The 22,463-nt window shown below is 31.3% G+C and overlaps 1 protein-coding gene across 2 annotated transcripts; it reads left to right on the top strand.

Moving 5' to 3' along the window:
• Positions 1–8,260: 8,260 nt before the first annotated feature.
• LOC116032125 (probable LRR receptor-like serine/threonine-protein kinase At1g53430) lies at positions 8,261–21,969 on the top strand. Of its 2 annotated transcripts, none has more exons than XM_031274531.1 (29): positions 8,261–8,459; positions 8,705–8,843; positions 9,482–9,553; positions 9,671–9,742; positions 9,854–9,922; positions 11,276–11,347; positions 11,462–11,533; positions 11,646–11,717; positions 12,099–12,170; positions 13,442–13,510; positions 14,323–14,394; positions 14,478–14,549; positions 14,629–14,700; positions 15,894–15,968; positions 16,054–16,128; positions 16,264–16,335; positions 16,487–16,555; positions 16,713–16,778; positions 18,390–18,461; positions 18,580–18,615; positions 18,750–18,805; positions 19,031–19,461; positions 19,550–19,733; positions 19,837–19,950; positions 20,046–20,155; positions 20,309–20,516; positions 20,608–20,824; positions 20,943–21,093; positions 21,205–21,969. In XM_031274531.1, exons 1-29 carry the CDS (start codon positions 8,303–8,305, stop codon positions 21,562–21,564), a joined length of 3,378 nt encoding a protein of 1,125 aa, XP_031130391.1. In that variant the 5' UTR covers positions 8,261–8,302; the 3' UTR covers positions 21,565–21,969. The 2 variants fall into 2 exon arrangements, with proteins under 2 accessions (XP_031130391.1, XP_031130392.1); XM_031274532.1 differs by having other exon boundaries at positions 8,705–8,877.
• The last annotated feature ends 494 nt before the right edge of the window (positions 21,970–22,463 follow it).

The raw sequence follows: 22,463 nt of genomic DNA, 5'->3' as shown, positions 1-22,463 counted from the left end.
TGGTTGGATTTAGCACAACTTTTGAAAGATGTTAACGCGTACGAAATACTGCCTTAAAAGTGATTTGTCGGGATCCAGTCATTTTCGACGGGCTAACACAGGACTGCTACGAAGTAATTCTCAATTCAATTATTTCATACTCAAAGCGCTCAGACCCAGAGAAAAATGAGAGTGAAGAGGAGAAGAGAAGAAATTGAATTGGATGATTTAGATGCTCTGGGAAGACAAGTATTTATAACTTCTGAAATAACTGCCTTCCCAATTCCAGCCACAAGTTTGAGCAAAAATAGTGGAGGAGCCTTCCCAATTCCAGCCACAAGTTTGAGCAAAAATAGTGGAGGAGGTGGAATTATTGTAGGCCACAGATTGAAGAGTTTAATTATGACTGTACAAATAATTATTCTGGTTGTAGTGTTACATCTTTGTTACTTGGTATATATAGCTTTTAATGTAGTGTTAAGCACTTGCTCTTGGCAATTGGTATCAAAGTAGGTCACGTGTTGTGTAGTCATATGGAAGTGTTGGAAGAGGATTGTTGGGCATCGGCTATTTTTATGCAAGTATATGGAAATAAAGTTTTGTCTTCGTTACTAGCTATAACTTTTAGCATTTTGATAAACATTGTGATCTGTTTATTTTTTTTTTTTTTTTTACATAAGTATTGTTTTGTAGTTTGAATATTCTTGTTATAGACTATAATGTTTTGGTATATGATTTATTAATTTACATGTGTTTTATTAAACTCTCAATTATTTGTCAATTGTTTAAAATGTTTTAAAAGAAAATTTTAAAACATGTTAATTAAGTTTATATGAAAACTTATTCTTAAGAATTTAATTGACAGCAAAACACCACACGGCCTCTAATTGTTTACGACATTTTTCAGCCTTTTTAGATTCTTGACCAATATGTTCTCTTTTTATTGTTGAGGATTTCTACGGAGAATATTCTCGTCACGTATTTTTAATCTTTTGAACAAAGAAATTAAATCAAACTTACATTCTTAAAGGGAATAATGAAGTCCTTATTATTGATGCAATTATTGCGAAGCTATGCATGCATGCAATTGGATTGTGCAAACTTACTTTTTGTGTGAAAATTGGAATACAGTCTGGAAAGTTATAAAGTAACTTTAATTTCATTGTTGTGGAATAATGCAAAAGTGGAGTCACTTCAAAAGTTTTTTGTCCTTCAGCTACAAATATGTAATGGAGGACATCATAACGAAACTAGATAAATAATGCATTACACGGGCTTGCATTACAACGCCAGCAAATAGGGCCGATCTACAGTGGGGCCAGCTACCCCTTCCTCACCTTATCTGGTCTCGTATATAGTATCTTTTGTGTGTATATAGTACGTGTTTAGATATAAATACAATATATAAATACAAGTAATCAAAAAATGAAGTAGTTAATTACTAATTAGATGGTAAGTTATGTCCTTAATGTAGGAAAGGTCAAGGGGTCTGATTTTTCGTTCATATTCAACATATTTATGTCTATGCTTCTAAGTGTTTCATTTTATTTTTCAAACTATCTCTTTTATTTTAATCTTTCGCTCGTACTTGAAAATTTTTCTGAATCTGTCCCTACCTGCAATGATAGATATACTAATGTATTGATATTTTCAGGCAAGGCTACATTAAGGATGATACGATCAGATGACCATCAACTCAACTCATCGATCCGTTTGGTTATCTCGACTCTTGGATTGCACTCTTCGAGCTTGATCCGTTTGGTTATGAGTAGCCCAAAATGTGTCTTTTGCAGCTTGTGAATTTACGTCGTTTATTAGAATGGAGACTCTCAAATTCTACTATGGAGACTACTATATGGAGTTCTACTATGGAGACTCTCAAATTATACTCCATCAATTATACCCCTGACGTGACAAGCATAGATCTTGTTGGTCCAGGAAAAGAAAGTCGATATAGTGGTTTTGCCATGACGTATGGTCCTTTGACTTTCAAATTGTTACCAATTGTGATTCAAGTTAATCATCCATGGTCCTTCAACTATCAAATTTTCACTAGTCGTGGTCCCTCTAGGAGGACCAGGGCTGGTTAAATTTTTAAAGTTGAAGGATAATGGATTTAGGGTTTAGGGTTTAAAGTTGAAGGATAATGGGTGGTTACTTGGAACACACATGTAACAATTTGAAAGTCAAAGGACCACGAGTAGTTAATTTGAAAGTTTAGAACTAAACGTGGCAAAACCACTATACTCGAAGGACTTCATAATAAGGCATTAACTCTATCTCTATATTAGATATTAATAAAAAAAAAAAAATACGATTAGCCTCGTGAGTTATTAAGAGGCTCAAGTTTGACTAAACTCATTATTTAAAATATTTAAGTTCGAACTCACCTTGACAGTATACGTCAGCAACTAAATTAAATTTGAACACTCATCAAATCAAGTTGGCTTATTGACACTATTAGGTGGGGATGAATGCAGTAATAGATATGCTGATCAAAAGTGAAAGGAAAAGGGTCAAATAGGCCCTCAAATCTTATACAAGAAGTCAATTACGTCTTAAACTTTTTAAAATTATAATTAAGTTTATCAACATGTTAGTTTCGTGCATCCAAATCCAAAAATCGATTGGTGACTTATAATAGTTGGTCACTAGGGGTCTAACAAGACTCGGGTCGCCTTCTCCATCCAATTACCTTCTTCAAAAGTAACTGGCGATAGTCGTAAGCCACCGGTGTCGCTGGAACGTTGTCAGACTTAGCCAGAACCCTAGTGACCGGCTATTACAAATCATTAACTGCGTTTGAACTTTAATGCATAAAAATAATATGTTGATGAACTTAATTGCAAGTTTTAAAAGTTTATATATATGTCTATTATGTTTCAGAAAAAAAAAAGTTCTTTTCAAAAAAAAAAAAGCAAAACAAAAAAAAAGAAGAAGTTTTTTTGAGTACTACTGACTCTGTTACAATGTAGTATTCTTTCTCAACCTACAACTGAGACTCGAACCCACTCCCATCATCCATGTGAGAGTGTTAATTGAGACACCGGGTACCACTAAACCACAAGGTCATTGGCGAAAAAGAAGTTGATATGGCTATTGAGTTTTTGTATAAAATTTAGTGTATATTTTAACTTTTCCAAAAGTAAAGTAAAGATATTCCAATTTCATGAATTACTGGAAACACGTCATTGTCCTTTAATTTGTCAGTTTGTCACATGACGCAATTGCTATGACATCAACTAGCGATTAGCGAAACAAAATTCTAAACGAACTTTCAATTATTCAGGTGATTTTTATTAGCAAATGCAAGGACTATAAAATGGACCAGCATATCAACTTTATATCATTTTTCTTTTTCTTTTTTCTTACTTTAAGAGGTCGTTTGATGCTTTACCAATTATCATTAGTTAAATTTAAAAAAAAATGATTATAAAGAATATATTTGTTGAAAATAATTTTGTTAGAAAGCTTAATTAACATGATTGGTGTTATTAATATAACATGGATGGTGGGAGAGGGTTCGAGACTCAGTGGAGGCAACTGTTGACTCTTTGTGCTTCAGTAAGTTGAGAAAGTAGTTATGAACAGATACTACATTATAACAGAGTCGTACTCAAAAATTATTTGAAAAGTTATTTTAGACTTTTGATTCATTTAAACTTTTATAGGATTTTTTGTTTTTAAAAAAATCTCGAATGTACTGTTGTCGCATATCAATATAAAATACTAACATAAATCATTAGCACAAAATAATGAAACGGACAAACTCTTATACACACACACACTTCGTCGATAAGATACTACAAAAGAAAATTTGCCCAAAAAAAAAAAAGAAAAAGTAACGACATGTGTACTCTTTCTGTGAGTTTCAATCTTTTGTGGTGAGTTGTAATCTTTTCTTTAATGGCTAAGTGTTATATTTCTTAAAATAGGTAAATCAATAGCAAACATTGCAGGAGAGACAAATACGACATATTTATAAGAGATTTTTAAACATGGTGCCAAAATGAGAAAATATATAATTTAATAAGTTTTATATTTTCCTAGTTACTTGCGAAAACGAATCCTACAATCTATAAGCATGATTAATTTTCCTTTATTTTAAGGAATCTAATTTCTAGTTGATCGAAACTTTCACAAATTAAAGACTTTATCAAATATGAAAATAATTTCTCACCTTTTAAATCAACATGAAAATTTGACCGCTAATTGTTTACGACATTTTTGACACACGTTTCTCACTGATTGAACAAAATGGATAGAAAATAATTTTTAAAAAAGGGAATATATATACTTTTTTTTTAAACGAATATATATACTCTTTATTATTGATTTTTTTTTTTTGTAGAATTACTCTTTATTATTGATGCAATCATTGAGAAGGCCGAGAAGCTATGCATGCATGCAATTGGATTGTGCAAAGTTAAGTTATGCGTGGAATACAGTCTGGAAAGTTATATATAAATTAAAGTTTCATTTTTGTGGAATAATGCAAACGTATCCCTGTCCTAGTCCTAGGTATATGTGTTGAAGGTGACTTCACACATTTTGTTACTTCAACTAAAAATATGTATTAGAGGACAAAGTGCCTTTATCTTATTTCAAAAAAAAAAAATGCCTTTATCTTATCGTTTTGCTAAGAAAGTTACCTTGAAAGTGCCTTTATTTGATTAAAAATAATAAAATAAAAAGAGTCCAAAAGCAAGTATATAGTGCGTGGAACAAGAAAAAAGGAGATAGAAAGTGAGTTAACAAATTGAAGACCAAAAAAGGTTACAAAATGTCGGATAGCATGATTAACGTGGAACAAAGAAAATTGAACAAGAAAAGCGGACCTTATCTTGTTTTTAATTAATTAGCATATGTATATGTGCATTTCCTAATAAAGAAACATCATTATTGCAAACACAGAAGAATGGAGATGAAGAACCATGTTCAAGACTTTTTGATCAGAGTTAGTATTGTGATCTATATTTGATCAGATTATTAATGATGTTATAGAAGCTTTATACTCCTTCAAGGAACTTATCTTCTAAATTGTAAAACAATATGCAATTCAAGTTTTTTATAGCATAACTAGAAAATTTGTTTCTGTGTCAGACTGTAAGAAATGACTTACTATTCCATCGAGCTTTATTGTAAACGTTTTATGTTAGGATTTAATGAATTAATTACTTTAATTTATTTCTTTTCAAAAAAAAAAGTTCTGAATTTTAATTTTGATGTATGCTAGGGATATGAAAGTTTGTATCATTTTAAGATAGATTATTATTAAAAATATATATAGTACAACTAAAATATGATAGAGGGAGTATCATTTTGATGTATGCTAGGGATACTGCAGTNTCAGCTACGATCATGGTCCACCGTATAATTTGCGATTTAAAAGAATGGAGGAAATGAATGTTTTTGATTGATGAGAAATGAAATGCATTACATATACTATTTATAGTAAATAAGAATAACAAACAATCCTAAAGCTACGCAAATTATACTGTGGACCATGATTATAGTTGATACTATAGTTGTGTTGAACGGATACTGCAGTTTTTTTTTCACCAAATAATTGGACGGACAACTTAATTTTAGTTCTTGTTATAGGTGTAACCTTGTTGAATATTAATTAAAAAACGTGCGGTGGCATATTTGTAATTTTGAGTAAGTAAGTCAGAATGTCTTTTGTATCCGGATACACATTTTTCTTCTTCGAGTGCACATTTTCTTTCTTCAAGTGCATATTTCCTTCTTCAAGTGCATCTATTTTGTTTCAGTACTTAGTTTCTCCTTTGAGTGCAAAACTTTGGCCTTCAAGTGCACGTTTTGTAGCCTTCAAGTGCATGTTTTCCTTTCTAAGAGTTCACAATTAATTCCCTTCTAATTTTCCCTTTTAGTGTCTTTTTTTTTCTCCATTGCCTTATAATGATCCTCTTTATGCCTTCAAGTGCTCAATTTAATGCCGACAAGTGTATGTATGTCTTACTATTGTGTAAAAAAAAAATACTTAGCATTCAAGCGAACCCTTTCTTTTCTTCAATGCGGATTTTTTACCTTCAAGTGCACAATTTTATGTCTTCAAGTGCACAATTCTAGACAATATTTGTTATATCTTGTTCATTCTTTTCAATAACATATAACTAAATTTCTAATGAAATTTGTGAGATTTACAAACGATTTGTATGGGTAATTAGTTTAATAACACTTAAGTTGAATAATCTCCCTTTTTGGTACCATAAATTGCATCAATTGCACATCTATTTGTCTTCGAGTGCAAAATTTTTTGCCTTCAGGTGCATGGTTTTGAGCTTTCAAGTGCACATTTTATATAGAATTTAATTTCAGAGAGTCATTGATAAATGGTTCATCGCATTTTCGCACCGAAAGTAGCGTGCGCACCTGATCCTATATATATGTGTGTGTGTGTGTGTGTGTGTGTGTGTGTGTGTATACATATATACATACATACATATGTAATTTAGTTCCTGTGCGGTTGGGCGTGTCCCGTGCGGTTGTGCGGTTAAATCTGGGCCATTGATCTTACTTAAATCAAAGTCCAGGATTAACATAATTAAAAAAAACGTGGTGGCAATTTGGTAATTTTTGTAGTTAGGTCAAATTTAAGGTGAGTGGTTTTCCTTCTTAAGATGCGTGGTTTTTGTGCTTTAAGGTGTGTGGGTTTTGTGCTTATCCTTCTTAAAGTGCGTGATTTGTATGCTTAAGGTGTGTGAGTTGTTGAAACTTAAGATTCTTAAGGTGCGTGATTTGTGTGCTTAAGGTGCGTGGTTTGTGTACTTAAGGTGCGTCACCTTAATCCTTAAGGTGCGTGATTTGTATGCTTAAGGTGCGTCAGTATTTAAACTTAAGGTGCTCCATTTTAAAACTTTATGTGCGTGATTTGTGTTCTTAATGTGCTTTGTTTGTGCACTTAAGGTGCTTGGTTTGTGTACTGAAGGTGCACTGCACCATTTAAAAACTTTAGGTGCATGATTTGTGTTCTTAATTAAGGTGTTTTGTTTGCATTGTGTGCTTAAGGTGCGCCATTTTAATGCTTAAGGTGCATAACCGCACATGAAGCTATACTCGCACCTGAATCCTTCCATATATATATATATATACACACACATTCAAACTAAAATATGATTGAAGGGGTATATGATACAGTAATTGTTATACCATGGACCAGGTTTCATATTGCATTGTGAAACCTGATACAAAAATTCTTTACTTTCAGTTAACATATTTTGTACCTACCCTTAACATTTTCTGTACATATAAACAACTTGATAATTGTTGACAGATAATATGATAGGCTGATAGTTATAGGTATAGAAACTGTCAACTGCATGTACAGAATGTGTCAATTACATATCAAAATCTGAAAATTATTTTTGAATCAAGATTTACAAGGTTGAGCATGTTACACGGTATAATTTGCCATGATGGAGGGAGACAGGGAGTATCAAATAACGGTACGTGCTTTCAATCTAATCAGGAATCTCTCAGTTGTGCCATACCACTAAACGCACTACGATAACTTTTGAATTGAAAAATGTATACAGTACAGTAGTACACTACTAAAAAATGAAACAATGTAATGTAAAAATAATTGTTTTAGTTTAAATAGACTAGTGTGAATTTAGTCGGGGTATGGTACGGATTTAAAAGTTCTCTTTATAATTAGAGTTTGTTGACTATATTTTGTGGTCTAAAAAATGATTAGTGTGAAATTAATCTAAAAAATTGTATGGACAGTGAAGAGAGTTTTTCTGTATTTGATAAGGTTCAAAGGGAATTAATAAGAATCCAAAGTAAAAACTATATAGAGTGAGAATTGTCCACTTGTCCAAAGTAAAGATTATTTGGTGTTTGATAAGGTCCGCAATGAAGTTATCTAAAGGAGATTATTTGGTGTTTGATAAGGTTCGCAATGAAGTTATCCAAAGGAAAAAAAAGCTACCTGCTTTGTTGTGGAGTATTACTAATGTTGGATGGGTCAAACTTTCCCTCTTGAACCAACTTTTACAATACAATAAAGTTAGGGTTTTAACTTTAGTATATATCAGTTCCTCTACTAAGGCTCGAATCCACTTCCTTTCATGCGAGAGTGCATGCCGGGTGCCACTAGACCACATGGTCTTGGCAACTTTAGTATATATCCTAATAATTTAAGTGTGTAAATAAAATATAAACCAAGTTTTAATTAAATGTTGCATGCGTCTTTTTGCCACTTAGCTTGTTTAAACAATATAAATAGGAGGGGATAGGTTGTGCAGTCAAGAGATATCAAACAAGCAGAGAATTGAATCAACTCAGTTATTGAGAGATGGAAAAGGTGATATTATTATTTCTGCTCTTCGCTCTCAACTCTCAAATAACCATGGGAGAAGGAATTCTAAACACAACAAGTCCTATTTCAGACTTTTGCACTAACATACTCCCCCTTGGTTACAGCGGAAACAAAAGTCTTGGCACTGAAGATGGTAAGTGCCTATAAATATTCTTTTTCTTTAGATTACACACACCAATATTTAATGTTTATTTTCAAATATAACATGTCATATATTATTGGAATATTTTTTTTTTAATTTGTTATAGAGACATATACCCTTATAACTATAGTGGACGTAAATTATTGAGAAATTATTTAATACCAGTAATAATTGATAAATTAAAATCGTTATGTATTGATTATTTATTTATTTTGTTTCTCTCTCACATATGCCAGAGAATGCCATTCTTGAATTGCTTGGGTGTCAGACGAGGACTTATACCTCGACAAATAGCACGAATTGTGAAATTCAAAGTTTTGATAGCGTTATTTGCGACTGCAGTCTCGATAAGGATGTTTGCCGGGTGACAGAAATGTAGTATATTCATTTTATTCATCCACTTATTCATGTATTCATCTTAGTTCCCTCAATTATTTCGAAAGTAGTGACTAATTTTCCCTATTTGTTAGATGAGTTTTTGGAATGTTAAAAATAAAGACAAAATAAGTATTTTAAGTTACTTTCCTTTTTGTTAGAGACTTTGTGGTCTAGTGGCATCCGGTGTCTCGGTTAACACTCTCACATGGATGATGGGAGTGGGTTCGACCCTAATGGGAGTGGGTTCGACCCTTAGTGGAGTCAACTGTTGACTTGACTTACTTTATTAGGTTGAGAAAGTAACTCTTACTTTCCTTCTTCTTTCAACAAAGTGCTCTGATTTTCCTATATGGGAGTTAACAATTCTGTATGCAGCAACACTAAATTAAATATTATAACAACAAATTAAACCAGACACATCAAATAAGGTATAGTTAGGGATTATTACTATTTGTATCTCGTTAATATTAACAAACTCTTTTTCTTATAATAATCTTCAATTTGTTTTTACTGTTTTTCCTAACTTTAATTTGTATTGAACTATGAACTAATGATCCAATTAGCTATTTAATCCAATTATTAGCTAATTGTGTAAATCTTTTATTACTATTGATTTCCCTGCAAATCTGTTGTAGTGATTTTGGAGATCGGGATTTAGATGGTCAATTACCAGAAATAATCGGAAACCTTACAAATTTAACATCGTTGTAAGTATATATCCTGCATGAAATAATATATACTGTTATTATGTTTGATTCTTAATAATTATTACAAAGTAGTTAAGATATGCATATGTTGAGTTTTCTCAGTTGTATTTGTTATAGAATATTGGTTTGGAACAAATTTTCTGGCGAGATCCCAACATCGTATGCAAATTTAAAAAATCTCAAACATTTGTAAGTACTCTAAAATGTTTTTTTTTTTTTGTTCATGCTTGACTTAATGAAATGAGAATGATGAATATAAACATTGTTTAAAAAGTTATTGTATCCTCCTGTAATTGATAGGAATCTTGGAAGCAACAAATTGGAAGGATCAATACCCCCATTTCTTGGTGATATGAAGTTGGATTACTTGTAAGCCAACACCACACTCATTTTGATAGGCAGAGGAAAACATTTTATATATTACTTCAAGTTGGAGTAACCTAATGACTTTCTTAGTTTGAACCAGCCAATTATGGGTCACAAAATAGAATTTACATAGTACACACCCTTGATTAATGGATGTGAATTTCCCTCGTCACAAATTAAATAGTATAAAAGATTAATTTGTGAATAACTTCAGTCAAATAGTTAAATTTTGTTAATTGAACCAGACACATAAAAATAAGAATAAAAGTTTTGAGAGATTATTACTATTTTTTAAAGGGGAAATATATAGTTAGGGATTATTACTATTTGTTTGCGGAATGGGGTAAACATGAAATAATAGTTTTGGAGAATAAGATTACTCGATTTGTGATTTGGATATTTTTTAATTTCATGAAATAAAATTCTATAGATTTTACCCCTGCTAGTAGTAATTTTACTTTTGAAGAATAGCTACTCCCTTTGTCGTTCCCTAATCCCTATATTGCCATGTTACATATTTAAGAACTTAAATTATATTTAATGTCTTTTCAAAAAAAAAATTATATTTAATGTATTGATTATATGATATATTTTTATTTTTGTCATTATAAACGTACTGTAATTTTTTTTAATGCAATAGGCTTTTAAAAGGAGCTTTGAGCAATGTAGAAATAAATATTGTTGTATTTATGAAAAGTAGATTTTTTTTTTTTTTGAGATATCCCAACTTAGGATGAAAGAAAATTTTGTAGGGATAAAGGGTGTAAACTTTTATAAGACAAAAAAATGCTACATATGTATTTATACTAATATGGGTTTAGGTAATTACATTTTTCTTTTTATTAAACAGTTGAATATAATTCTTTCTTTTAATCAATTCTTGACACCAATCAAATAATGGACCAATATTCTTAACTTATTCCACAATAGTTATACCATGGACCCAGATATGATAAGTAAAATGTGACAAATTTATAATTATATTGACCATAGTAAATTTTTATGGGTAAAGTAAGATAAATAAATAATATTAAGTCATTTGTAAAATTATATGTTTCATATTTAATAAAATAGAATTTGTAAAATTATCTAAAATGTTTTTTTTTTTTTGTAATTATGATTATGTTGCTTTTAGATGTTATATATTACTAATGTCGTGTGTGTGATTGAGCTATTATATTTCATGTATGATTCATTAATAATTTTTTTTATTAGTTGGAATAAGTTATATGAAGTATTGTGCATCATTTTCCTATTTTTTAAACTTTCGCTCTAATATCCTATTTTTCTGTTAGCTTAGTTAATTGAATAAATAAATAGAACTCCATTTGAAATGCACTTGTGATTCCATTATAGGGATCTATCTGATAATTCATTTGGCGGTCAAATTCCACCAGAGTTGGGTTCACTGAAAAATCTAACATATATGTAAGTATATGAGTAATTTTTTTTTGATACATATTCTATTAAGTGTCTTTTAGCTTAGTTAATTGAATAAATAAATGGAACTCCATTTGAAATGCACTTGTGATTCCATTATAGGGATCTATCTGATAATTCATTTGGCGGTCAAATTCCACCAGAGTTGACTTCCCTAAAAAATCTAACATATCTGTAAGTATATGAGTAATTTATTTACGTATTCTATTAAGTATCTTTTAGCTTATTTAATTGAATAAATAAATGGAACTCCGTTTGAAATGTTGCACTTGTGGTTCCATTATAGGGATCTATCTAGTAACTCATTTGGAGATCCAATTCCAATTCAATTGGGTTCCCTTGAAAATCTAACACATCTGTAAGTATATGAGTAATTTTTTTTTTGAATAATTTATTTACATATTCTATTAACTTATTTATTGTTTATTTTTTTTTTCAAAGTGTACACATTTACAATTTGATATCTTATTTTTAAGTCAACAAATATTACATATTTGGTCAAAACGTATTAGATTTCACCAATACGTTTATAGAAAAACTAATAATTTTTAGTAAACTAGAAAATGTAAATCTTGTTAGCTCACATAAAAGTATTACATTTTTATTTTTTAAAAGTTACATATTTGAGATGTGTCTCATGTGAGACGGTTTCTCATAAATTTTTATATTATTTACTAGCTAATTGAATAAATAAATGAAACTTCATCTAAAATATATATACTTGTAATTTGCACTACAGGGATCTATCTGAAAATTTATTCAGTGGTTCATTTCTTACTCACTTGAGCTCCCTTGTAAATCTACGGTCTCTGTAAGTATATGCGTAATTTATTTACTCATTTTGTTAATTAATAGGCAAGAATTTCTTCTTCGTTAATTAGCAGGTAATAATTTATGTATATTGTTTAGTATTTAATTTCTTTTTTAAAAATTGTGTACAATTTCAATCTGATAACTTCTTGATAGGTTAACAATGATTACTTCTTCGGCTGTGTTTGGCAGAGCTTATTTAGGAGCTTATAGCTTATTTTAAGCTACTAATAAGCTATAAGCTTTGTTTGGTAATGCTCTCAAAATAAGCTAGTAGCTTCAAATAAGAGCTTATTTTGAAATGCTACTTCAGATAGCTTTTCAAAAATAAGCTAGTAGCTTCTTAACTTTTTTTTCCATCTTTATCCTTATTAAGTTATTATTTTAAATAAATGACATCATTTATCTCTCCCAATTAAAACTCTTTTGGCATTTTTTCTTCAATATGTTTCGTTGTAATTTTAATTTGATATTTGTGTTTGAACAATAATTTTTGTATGAACTAATTTTATGAATTATAAACATTTTGTTTTACTTTATATATTTTTAAATATATGTTCTTACTTTATATTTTATTAAATTATATTGATTTCATTATTTATATGTTAATATGTAAACAAACATATTTAAATTTAAAATTACTTAACTTTTATGTAGATGTCCTTTTTAGTCTTTTTACATTTATCAACTTATCAAAAAACTAATTTTACCAAACACTTTTAAGCATAACAGCTAGCTTGACAGCTCCTCAGATTTCAGCTTCGAGCTTATAACTTTTCAGCTTTCAGCTACCATTTCAGCTAGGTTTACCAAACATAGCCTTCATAGAAAGATATTTCATTTCATTAATATATACTTTTCAAATAAAAGTAATATTCTTTTTAGTAAATTAGAAAACATAATAATTATTAGCCAGTATTATAATTTTTCTTCTAAGAAATTATATATTTGAGATTCGTCTCACGTGATATAATATCACATAAATTTTTTTTCTTTTACTAGATGATTGAATAATTAAATTGAACTCTATTACATTTTTATGAAAAAGTATCTTTTATATATTACCAATACTTGTCAAGGAAACACGATAATTTTTAGCAAACTTGAAAATATAATACTTGTTGACTTTTAGAAAAATATTTAATTTTTGTTTACATATTTGATATTTTTTTCATGTAAGATGGTATTAAATAAGTTTTTGAGTTATTTATTAGTTAATTGAAATACATAAATTGAACTATGTCTAAAATGTACTTGTGATTTTCACTACAGGATTCTATCTAGTAATTCATTTGATGGTTCAATTTCAGCTCTAGACTCCCTTGTAAATCTAGAGTTTCTGTAAGTATACGAGTAATCTATTTACTAATTTTGTAAATTAATAGGCAATCATTCTATCTTGTTTATTGCTTTTTTCTATCAGATTTTACTTGTCATGATTGTTATCTATTAGTCAAACAAACTTGCTTTTTTTCTTCATTTATTTTCTTATAATTTTTATTTTTTTTTGATATTTAGTGATACTTATAACGTAATTTCTAAATATATAAATTTTATATACTAATACTAAACATAATATTATGAAAAATTTTAATTGTAAATAACCTCAAGTCTTATTAAACAAACTAAACACATAAAATGGGATAGATTGAGTATTTGATTTATTTAAAAAAGAATGTTCATATTTTCAATTGGATATCCTATTTTTGGGTCAATAACTATTACGGAGTACACCAAATTGTTATATCCTACACCACGGTCCATCTTACAAGATTAATCCAAATTATATAAGTTAGTTCATGGGTAATACATTATGGATAAGGCCACAAGGTTGAGCCCTAGCAGCCGCAACGTAGGAATTACATCTAATGTAGTGAGTTCCTTGTGAGCATGCACCGTCCTCCTACCTAATAGGTTGAGGCCAGGCGTGGGAGTGTTGAAGTAAATGTTTTAAATGACACTTATATTAATATACAATTATATTAAATTACTACTACAGGTTCAATAAGTTAGTACTGTAAGTTTATTATTGTAGACACATTAAGTTGATACTACATTTTCATTAGTTCATTAAGTCAATCTTGTAAGTTAATTAAGTTACTACTTTAAGTTCATGAAGTCATTACAAGAAGTACTTATGAGTTTCATTGCAGGAATCTATCCGCTAATTTATTTAATGGTTCAATTCAAACTCACTTTGGTTCCCTAGTAAATCTAACAATGCTGTAAGTATATAATTAATTTATTTACTCATTCCATTATATTTAATTTCTTTTAAAAATATGATATCTTGTTTATATTAATTCAGGGACCTTAGTAACAATTACCTCTCTGGTCATCTGCCCGATCAGCTTGAAAAGCTAGTTCTTCTTGAATATCTGTAAGTATGTATGTAAATAATAATGTTTGCTTCCCTTAATTTCTTCAACTTATCACTCATCTGCTCTGCTCTGATCCAGCAATGTTCAAGGGAACAACTTGAGTGGACCAATCCCAGACTCCATTGGACAACTACAAGAGCTCCAATATTTGTAAGTCATATATATATATATATATATATATATATATATATATATATATATATATATATATATATATATATATACATATGGATGAGTTCAGGTGCGGGTATAGTTTCCTGTACAGTTGTGCGGTTAACTCAAAAAAATACACCTTAAGTATTAAAATGGCGCACAAACCGCGCACCTTAAACACACAAACAAAGTATATATCTTAAAACACAAACCACGCACCTAAAGATTTAAAATGGCGCATCTTATGTTTCAACAACTGACGCACCTTAAAAAAGAAAACAACTCACCTTAAGAAGAAAAGTCATGCACCTAAAGCTCTAGGTCGACGCATCTCAAGTTTCAACAACTGAGACACATCGCGCACTTTAAAGAGGAAAACCACGCACCTTAAAGAAGAAAAACCACGCATCTAAAACTTTATATCAACACACTTTAGTTTTCAACACTTGATGCACCTTAAGCCACACAGTACAAAAATTANTATATATATATACATACATATGGATGAGTTCAGGTGCGGGTATAGTTTCCTGTACAGTTGTGCGGTTAACTCAAAAAAATACACCTTAAGTATTAAAATGGCGCACAAACCGCGCACCTTAAACACACAAACAAAGTATATATCTTAAAACACAAACCACGCACCTAAAGATTTAAAATGGCGCATCTTATGTTTCAACAACTGACGCACCTTAAAAAAGAAAACAACTCACCTTAAGAAGAAAAGTCATGCACCTAAAGCTCTAGGTCGACGCATCTCAAGTTTCAACAACTGAGACACATCGCGCACTTTAAAGAGGAAAACCACGCACCTTAAAGAAGAAAAACCACGCATCTAAAACTTTATATCAACACACTTTAGTTTTCAACACTTGATGCACCTTAAGCCACACAGTACAAAAATTACTCACATTAAGCACAAAAACCATGCACCTTAAGAATGAAAACTAGACATCTTAAATTTGATCTAGATGCAAAATTATCAAATTGTCACCCTGCATTTTTTTAATCAATGGCTTAGATTTAACCGCACAACTGCACCTGAACATATATATATATATATATATATATATATATATATATATATATATATATATATAGCACCATACGCGATTGATATGATGAAACTTAATTGTGGTTTTATATATATTAATGATGGATGGATCCTCATTTGTTGATCGATCGAGTAGGTCTTTATTGGGAAATAATTTCGAAGCTCCTCTAAATGCGGCTGCATTTTCAAACTTGACAGATCTTGCCGACTTGTAAGATAGAGCGAGCGAGCTTGATTATTGCAATAAATTTATTTGATTTTCATCTTTCTTATATATATATATATACATTGTGCAGGCATGTAAGCGACTTAGTTGGAGGAGGACAGCCGCAGTTTCCTAATTTTACAAATATGGTTTCCTTGAGACATTTGTGAGCTTCCATTTCTCATATACTTTAATCTACTCCCTTTGCTTTGAATTGAAGCTACTACTACACCCCTAATATTATATATATATATATATATATATATATATATATAATGCTCATCTACCTGTTTTCGATCAGGACATTGAGGAACTGTTCACTTGTTGGCCCTATTCCTGACATCGTCTGGAATCTAAGCAGACTGTATTTATTGTGAGTTATTTGCAAATTAAATTATTCTCTGGGATCATATCATATCATTGCAAAAAAATCGATCTCAACTCTCAGCTCTCTGAATTGAAACCACTTATGAACAGTTTGGCATGTTTAATTTTGATTATTTTCATTATATATTTTCCTTCAGGGACTTGAGCTTCAATAGTTTATTTGGTCAAATTCCAGATCATTCCACTCTCATCTCACCAATGTACATGTAAGCAAGTTTACATAAACATATCATATCATTGCATTCACAAAAACATTATACACACACACACATATATACACTATTTCTTATTGTTGAGTCTACTATACATTATGCATCAAAGCAAGCTAGATTTGCTAGAATCCTAATTTGCGTTGTTTTTCAGATTTCTTCGAGGAAATAAGCTCAATGGGACAATTCCAACATGGATAATCAATTCGACTATGAACATGTAAGTGTTTGGATTCTAAACAAAAAACTTAAGCATGTTGTACGTTCAACAATAAGGATTTTCTAAGAGTTTTGACGCATTATATTGGAATCTAGAGTGTATATATATATATATATATATATATATATATATATATGTATATATATGTATGTATATATATATATGTATATATATATCCACTTTTGCTATGATAAGATCAACATTAATAAATAATTGAAACTGATGTCTAACACTTTTGGCAACAATATTTGATCTCGATCAATTGTTATATGGTGGACTAGGGTCCACAATGCACTGTGGACCTTGATCCAACATACAAAATTTGACTTCATAATGTACAGAATTAATATTTGTAGTGCACATCATTCATTTTCATAATACACATACACATAAACATGTTATAATGAACATGAATTATGTGCATGCATTATGAATAGGAATTCTGTGTATTATGTTAAGTGTTTAATTCATATTCATTATACCGTGTGTATTTGTATGTGCATTATGAATATAAATTCTATACATTATGAACATGAATTTTGTACTTTATGAAGTTAAATTTTGTATATATGTTCATTTTATCGTGTTTATGTGTGTGCATTATGAACATAAATTTTGTGCATTATGAACATGAATTCTATATATTATGAAGTCAAATTATGTGTATTAGATCAGGGTTCACAGTGCATTTTAAACTCCGGTCCACGATATAAATTGCTGATCTCGATCATGTAGGGTACATTTGAACCAAAAGTGTTAGGCCAGCGATCAATTGATCCGGTTGTTATGCCATAGACCTGGATCCACCTTGCAAGGTGGACCCAGGTCCAAAACGACGCAATTTGCGCGTGTGAAAATAACGGTGTTGTTAGTGGCACCGTTTCCTCGAACAATGTTTTTTTTTTTTTTTTCAATTATTGAAAACAACTCAACGAGTGAATATTCAATTCTGTAATTGTGAATATTGAGTGCAAAAATTATGAATATAGAGTTCAAAAATTATGAATATAGAGTTCTGTAATTGTGAATATTGAGGTCTTAAATTGTGAATATTCAATTCTAAAATTTTGTATATAGAGTTCTAAAATTGTGAATATAGAATTCAAAAATTGTGAATATAGAGTTCTGCAATTGTGAATATTGAGTTATGTAATTTTGTATATTGAGTTCTAAAATTGTGAATATAGAGTTCTAAAATTGTGAATATATAGTTCTGCAATTGTGAATATTGAGTTCTGTAATTTTGTATATTGAGATTTAAAATTGTGAATATAGAGTTCAAAATTATGAATATATAGAGGAATGAATTTTGAGGACAAATGGCAAGTTAACGGCAAGGAAGGAAGCAATTAATTTTATAAATTCAGACGGCCTCGAACGACGCCGTTTTGGATCCGGGTCCACAGCATAATTTGCCCACTTGTTCTTGTTTTCGTCTCATTCCATCCCATCGAGACATAACCCAAAACATGCAACTTTAACATGTAATGGATAATTTTATGCATGTTTGGAGGATTGGACAAGAATGTGTAGAAAGGCAATGCCAATACTGTTTTTTCAAATGTGTAGCGATTTGTTCTTAACTTATTGTTTACTTTTAATTTAATGCAGTGATGTGTCTGAAAATCTTTTCACAAACAATGTCGCACAAATTCAAAAGTTGCATTCAAACTCATCGAACCTGTGAGGATTTCAAATGGACTATGCTTTTCTTTATTATATATATGCCTTTTCCCTAGATGTTTTGATTTTTCATACTTTGCACATCAACCATACTTTGGATCTTTAATTTCCATTGCAGGAACTTTTTCTCATCCCTTAATTCCAGTGACGACGGGTAAGCACTAGCTAGCTTCCTCTTCATTTGGTGGATCGGACACTCATTCCTCCCCTCAAAAAACACAAAAATGTAAATGGGCTAGTTGGTTTGAGGTGCATGATCTTGTTTTTGTGTTCATTTTGATATTTTAGGGGTACACATTGGGAACATGTTGGCTATAGCTGCAGCAGCGAACTAAAATACCAATGTAAGTATATTAATTATAAAAAGCTTGACCTGGCAGCTTAGTTGGTTTTTGGGTTGTAAATTGTGGACAAAGACACATACATGAGATCACTGATAGTTACAGTGGGAGAGTTACACCTAATGTAGTGAGCTTCTTGTGAACATGGGATGCTGGTCCTCTGACCTAACAGAAACATTTATTTCAAATATAATGACACTCTAATGAGTATTATTTTTTCCATTGCAGTAAATGACCAACTATTTATAAATTGTGGTGGTGAATCAATGAAAATAAATGGAAGTATTTATGAAGGCGATCTGAATTCAAATGGAAGTTCAACTTTCTTTCTGAGTAGCAGCTCAAGATGGGGTTATAGTAGTATGGGATCCCACTCGTCAAGATGGGGTTATAGTAGTATGGGATCCTACTCATCAATAATAACCTACTCATCAATAAATGAGGAATACATATTGAACAATACATGCATTGTTGGTGTTGGTGATGAACCTCTTTACAGTACAGCACGTGTATCCCCAATCTCCTTGAAGTATTATGGATTTTGTTTAAGGGATGGTGAATATACTGTGAGACTTCACTTTGCTGAATTAGTTAGATACAACAACTATAAAACCCCATATCTCAACAAATCAGGTCGAGTTTTTAATGTGGATATCCAGGTATATATATGGTACAACTACCAATATAATACAAGCATATATTGCACTATATATATACTGGAATATTGAAAGGTGATTATGATTGCAGGGAAAGAATGAACTTAAAAATTTCAACATAGAAAAGGAAGCAGAGGGTGTAAATAAGGCTTACACTGTGGAAATAGAAAATGTTATAGTTAACAATAGTCGACTGGAGATTCACTTATATTGGTCAGGGAAGGGTTCATTGATGTACCAAGGTCCACTTATATCTGCAATTTCTGTATATCCTTGTAAGTCATATATACTTGTTAATTTTGTCCTTAACTTTACCTCGTGCACCATTTCGATTGTATCCTACTTTTCTTATTTGATACCAATTCCTTCCTGATCCAGCTAAAGAGAGCGGTCTGTCTCCTCCAAAGATGGCTGCAATCTCATTATCTGTCTTAGTTCTTCTGATAGTGTTGATAGTTTATTTCTGGAAGATGGAAGACAATTCACATGAAGGTAACTTAGCTTCTTAAACAATTGGCTTAATTGCATGTTATTGTTGTTGTGGGGAGCGCACTGATCTCTAGCCGCGCCATTGATTTTTCGTGTAGGAATGGTTGAGTTGTATCCTGGAGGACTTTACAACTTCCAAAAAGTAAAAGCAGCTGCCAAAAATTTTAAGGACAAACTTGGTGAGGGTGGATTTGGAACTTTCTATGAGGTTAGTTTTGCTTCAATAAGCTAAGTAAAATGAAATTCTCTTTAATATATATATATATAGTAGTACAGTACAGTTCCTACAATAGACATGTAGCTCCTCCGATCCCTTTGACATTACACAAGTGTGATTGTTAGTTACTTAACTTCAATTCAGGCAAAACTCGGCAATGGAACAGTCGTTGCAGTTGAAAAGGTTTCAGCCACAAAAGATATAATACGTGCATTTCGAGAAAAGGATTCTACAATTTCTCTCATGGAACATCCGAACCTTGTAAAGCTGATGGGATGCATTGCAGAGAAGAACCAACTGCTGCTTGTTTATGAGGATATAGGCCATAATTCCCTTCAAAATGCACTTTTTGGTAGTGTATCTATCTATCTCTGCCTTCATACTGAAGTTTTTATTCACTTTAGCTTGTCTAGCAGCCTTAAACAACAGTATTTTCCTCACAGGTTCAAACAAGTTGAAATTAGATTGGCCAACAAGGCGCAACATTTGCCTTGGCATAGCAGAAGGTCTAGCTTTTCTTCATGAGTGCAAGCAGAAAAATGTTCATGGAAACATTAAACCAACCAGCATTTTTCTTGACATGCATCTCAATGCAAAGATAGCTGACTTTGGATTTTCCAGGCTCCATGATCAGGGAAAGTCACTGGTGGATGGAACAGTGTAATGATACTATCTCTCCTTTTTCTGGACAACCATGTCTGAATGTTTCTCAAAATTGTAAATAATCCAATAGCCAATAGGTTTTCCAGGCGCATCCTCACCTGAAATCATTCTGTAGGGTATACCTGGCGCCTGAATACGCAAAATATGACCTCTTAACAACAAAGGCAGATGTATATAGCTTTGGAGTTCTTGTACTTATAGTTGTTAGTGGAAAGAAAGAAAAGATTTCTAGCAGCGGGGCTGACACCGAGTACCTTCCAGATATGGTGAGTCAAACTTAACTTACATGATTATAATGATCACTATAAAGTACTATTTATTTACATTGGGTGCATGGTGAGTTGTGAGTAATGTTATCATTCTGTGTATGATTGCAGGCGGTACGTGAAAAGAAGAGAGAAGGGCATTTTATGAATCTAGTTGACAAAAACATGTCTAACACAATGGATTGGAATCAAGCAGAAACAATGTTAGAACTAGCATTGCTGTGCTTGGACCAGTACCCAGATCAAAGACCAACCATGTCTCAAGTTGTGAAGGTTCTAAAGGAACAGCTTCCATTGAAGGATCTAAAGGAAAGTTTAAAGCAGCTTTCTTCTGTCAGAGATCCTCATCAACATAGTGAGATTTCCACAACTGAGCAGTCAACTCACCATTCAAAATCCAGGAGCACTTCAAGGGGTGGGATGACAGACACCAGCGTTTCTGCTTCTCCCAGCACCGGGAGCAATGCTTAAAGAACAACACTACAAATCTATGCTGCTTTTGAGTTGTTCTGCTGAAATGAATGGTTTCCCAAAAGAATTAAGTGAGATTTCTGAAACTCACAAGTGATGGTGCACGCTGATTTAATTCCTTTTGGGAAACCATTTATTTCAAGCAGAACAACTCAAAACCAACATAGATTTGTACTTACACACCACCACTTGTGAGTTTCATATCTGTTGTGCTTTCCTATTTTCATTATTGTTCGTGTCTCCTTTCTTGTTAGTATATTTTGCTTTTGTGAAATAGTTGTGATATATGACATGCATATGTAGAAATGTACAATGTTATTATTTAACAGTTTTCACTTTGTAAATTGTATGTGTGTTGTGTTTCAATTGTTAGAAATAATATATATTCATATAATTAATTTGTAATTCCATAAGGTACTCACGGTAATGATTAGTGATGTATAAATGCGAAATTACCTGGTGAAATTCCCTCCCTCTCATTCTGTAAAATAATAAAGGAAATTGGGCAAATGGTTTCTGCAGGAAAAAGAATCCTTATCCTTTTCCTTTCTATATATTGAATTATTGAGGAGACAAGCATTGCAATTGTACAGTATTAGGCCATTTCATCCTTTCGATGATTTGTTTAGTATTATCCTTTGGCAACTTTCTCCACTTTGGCAATTCTTTATACACTATCAGGCTATATCCCACTAAACCTACTACTCTACCACTATACTCTCAATTATTTCCATCTTCCTATATATACATGCAGTGTATATGAACCAGATTTTAGGGGATGAAAGAGGGTATGAGTGGGTGAGAGTGGGAATAAGGATTGGGATTGATTTCATTCATATACGGCTGAGTGAATAATCAAAATCAGGATCAGTAAAGGATTCTCATTTGCCCAATTATGT

The sequence above is a fragment of the Ipomoea triloba genome, chromosome 10, assembly GCF_003576645.1.
Source record: "Ipomoea triloba cultivar NCNSP0323 chromosome 10, ASM357664v1".
Classification (NCBI taxonomy): Eukaryota; Viridiplantae; Streptophyta; class Magnoliopsida; order Solanales; family Convolvulaceae; genus Ipomoea; species Ipomoea triloba.
The sequence above is the reverse complement of the archived record's forward strand: the minus strand, read 5'-3'. Positions and strand labels throughout refer to the sequence as shown.

Bases quoted from the DNA above. Each gene is read 5' to 3' on its own strand.
- LOC116032125 (XM_031274531.1), top strand. From the start codon at position 8,303: ATGGAAAAGGTGATATTATTATTTCTGCTCTTCGCTCTCAACTCTCAA. The intron at 14,395-14,477 runs GTAAGTATATAA...ATATTAATTCAG, and splicing joins CTAGTAAATCTAACAATGCT to GGACCTTAGTAACAATTACC. The intron at 14,701-15,893 runs GTAAGTCATATA...TCGATCGAGTAG, and splicing joins CTACAAGAGCTCCAATATTT to GTCTTTATTGGGAAATAATT.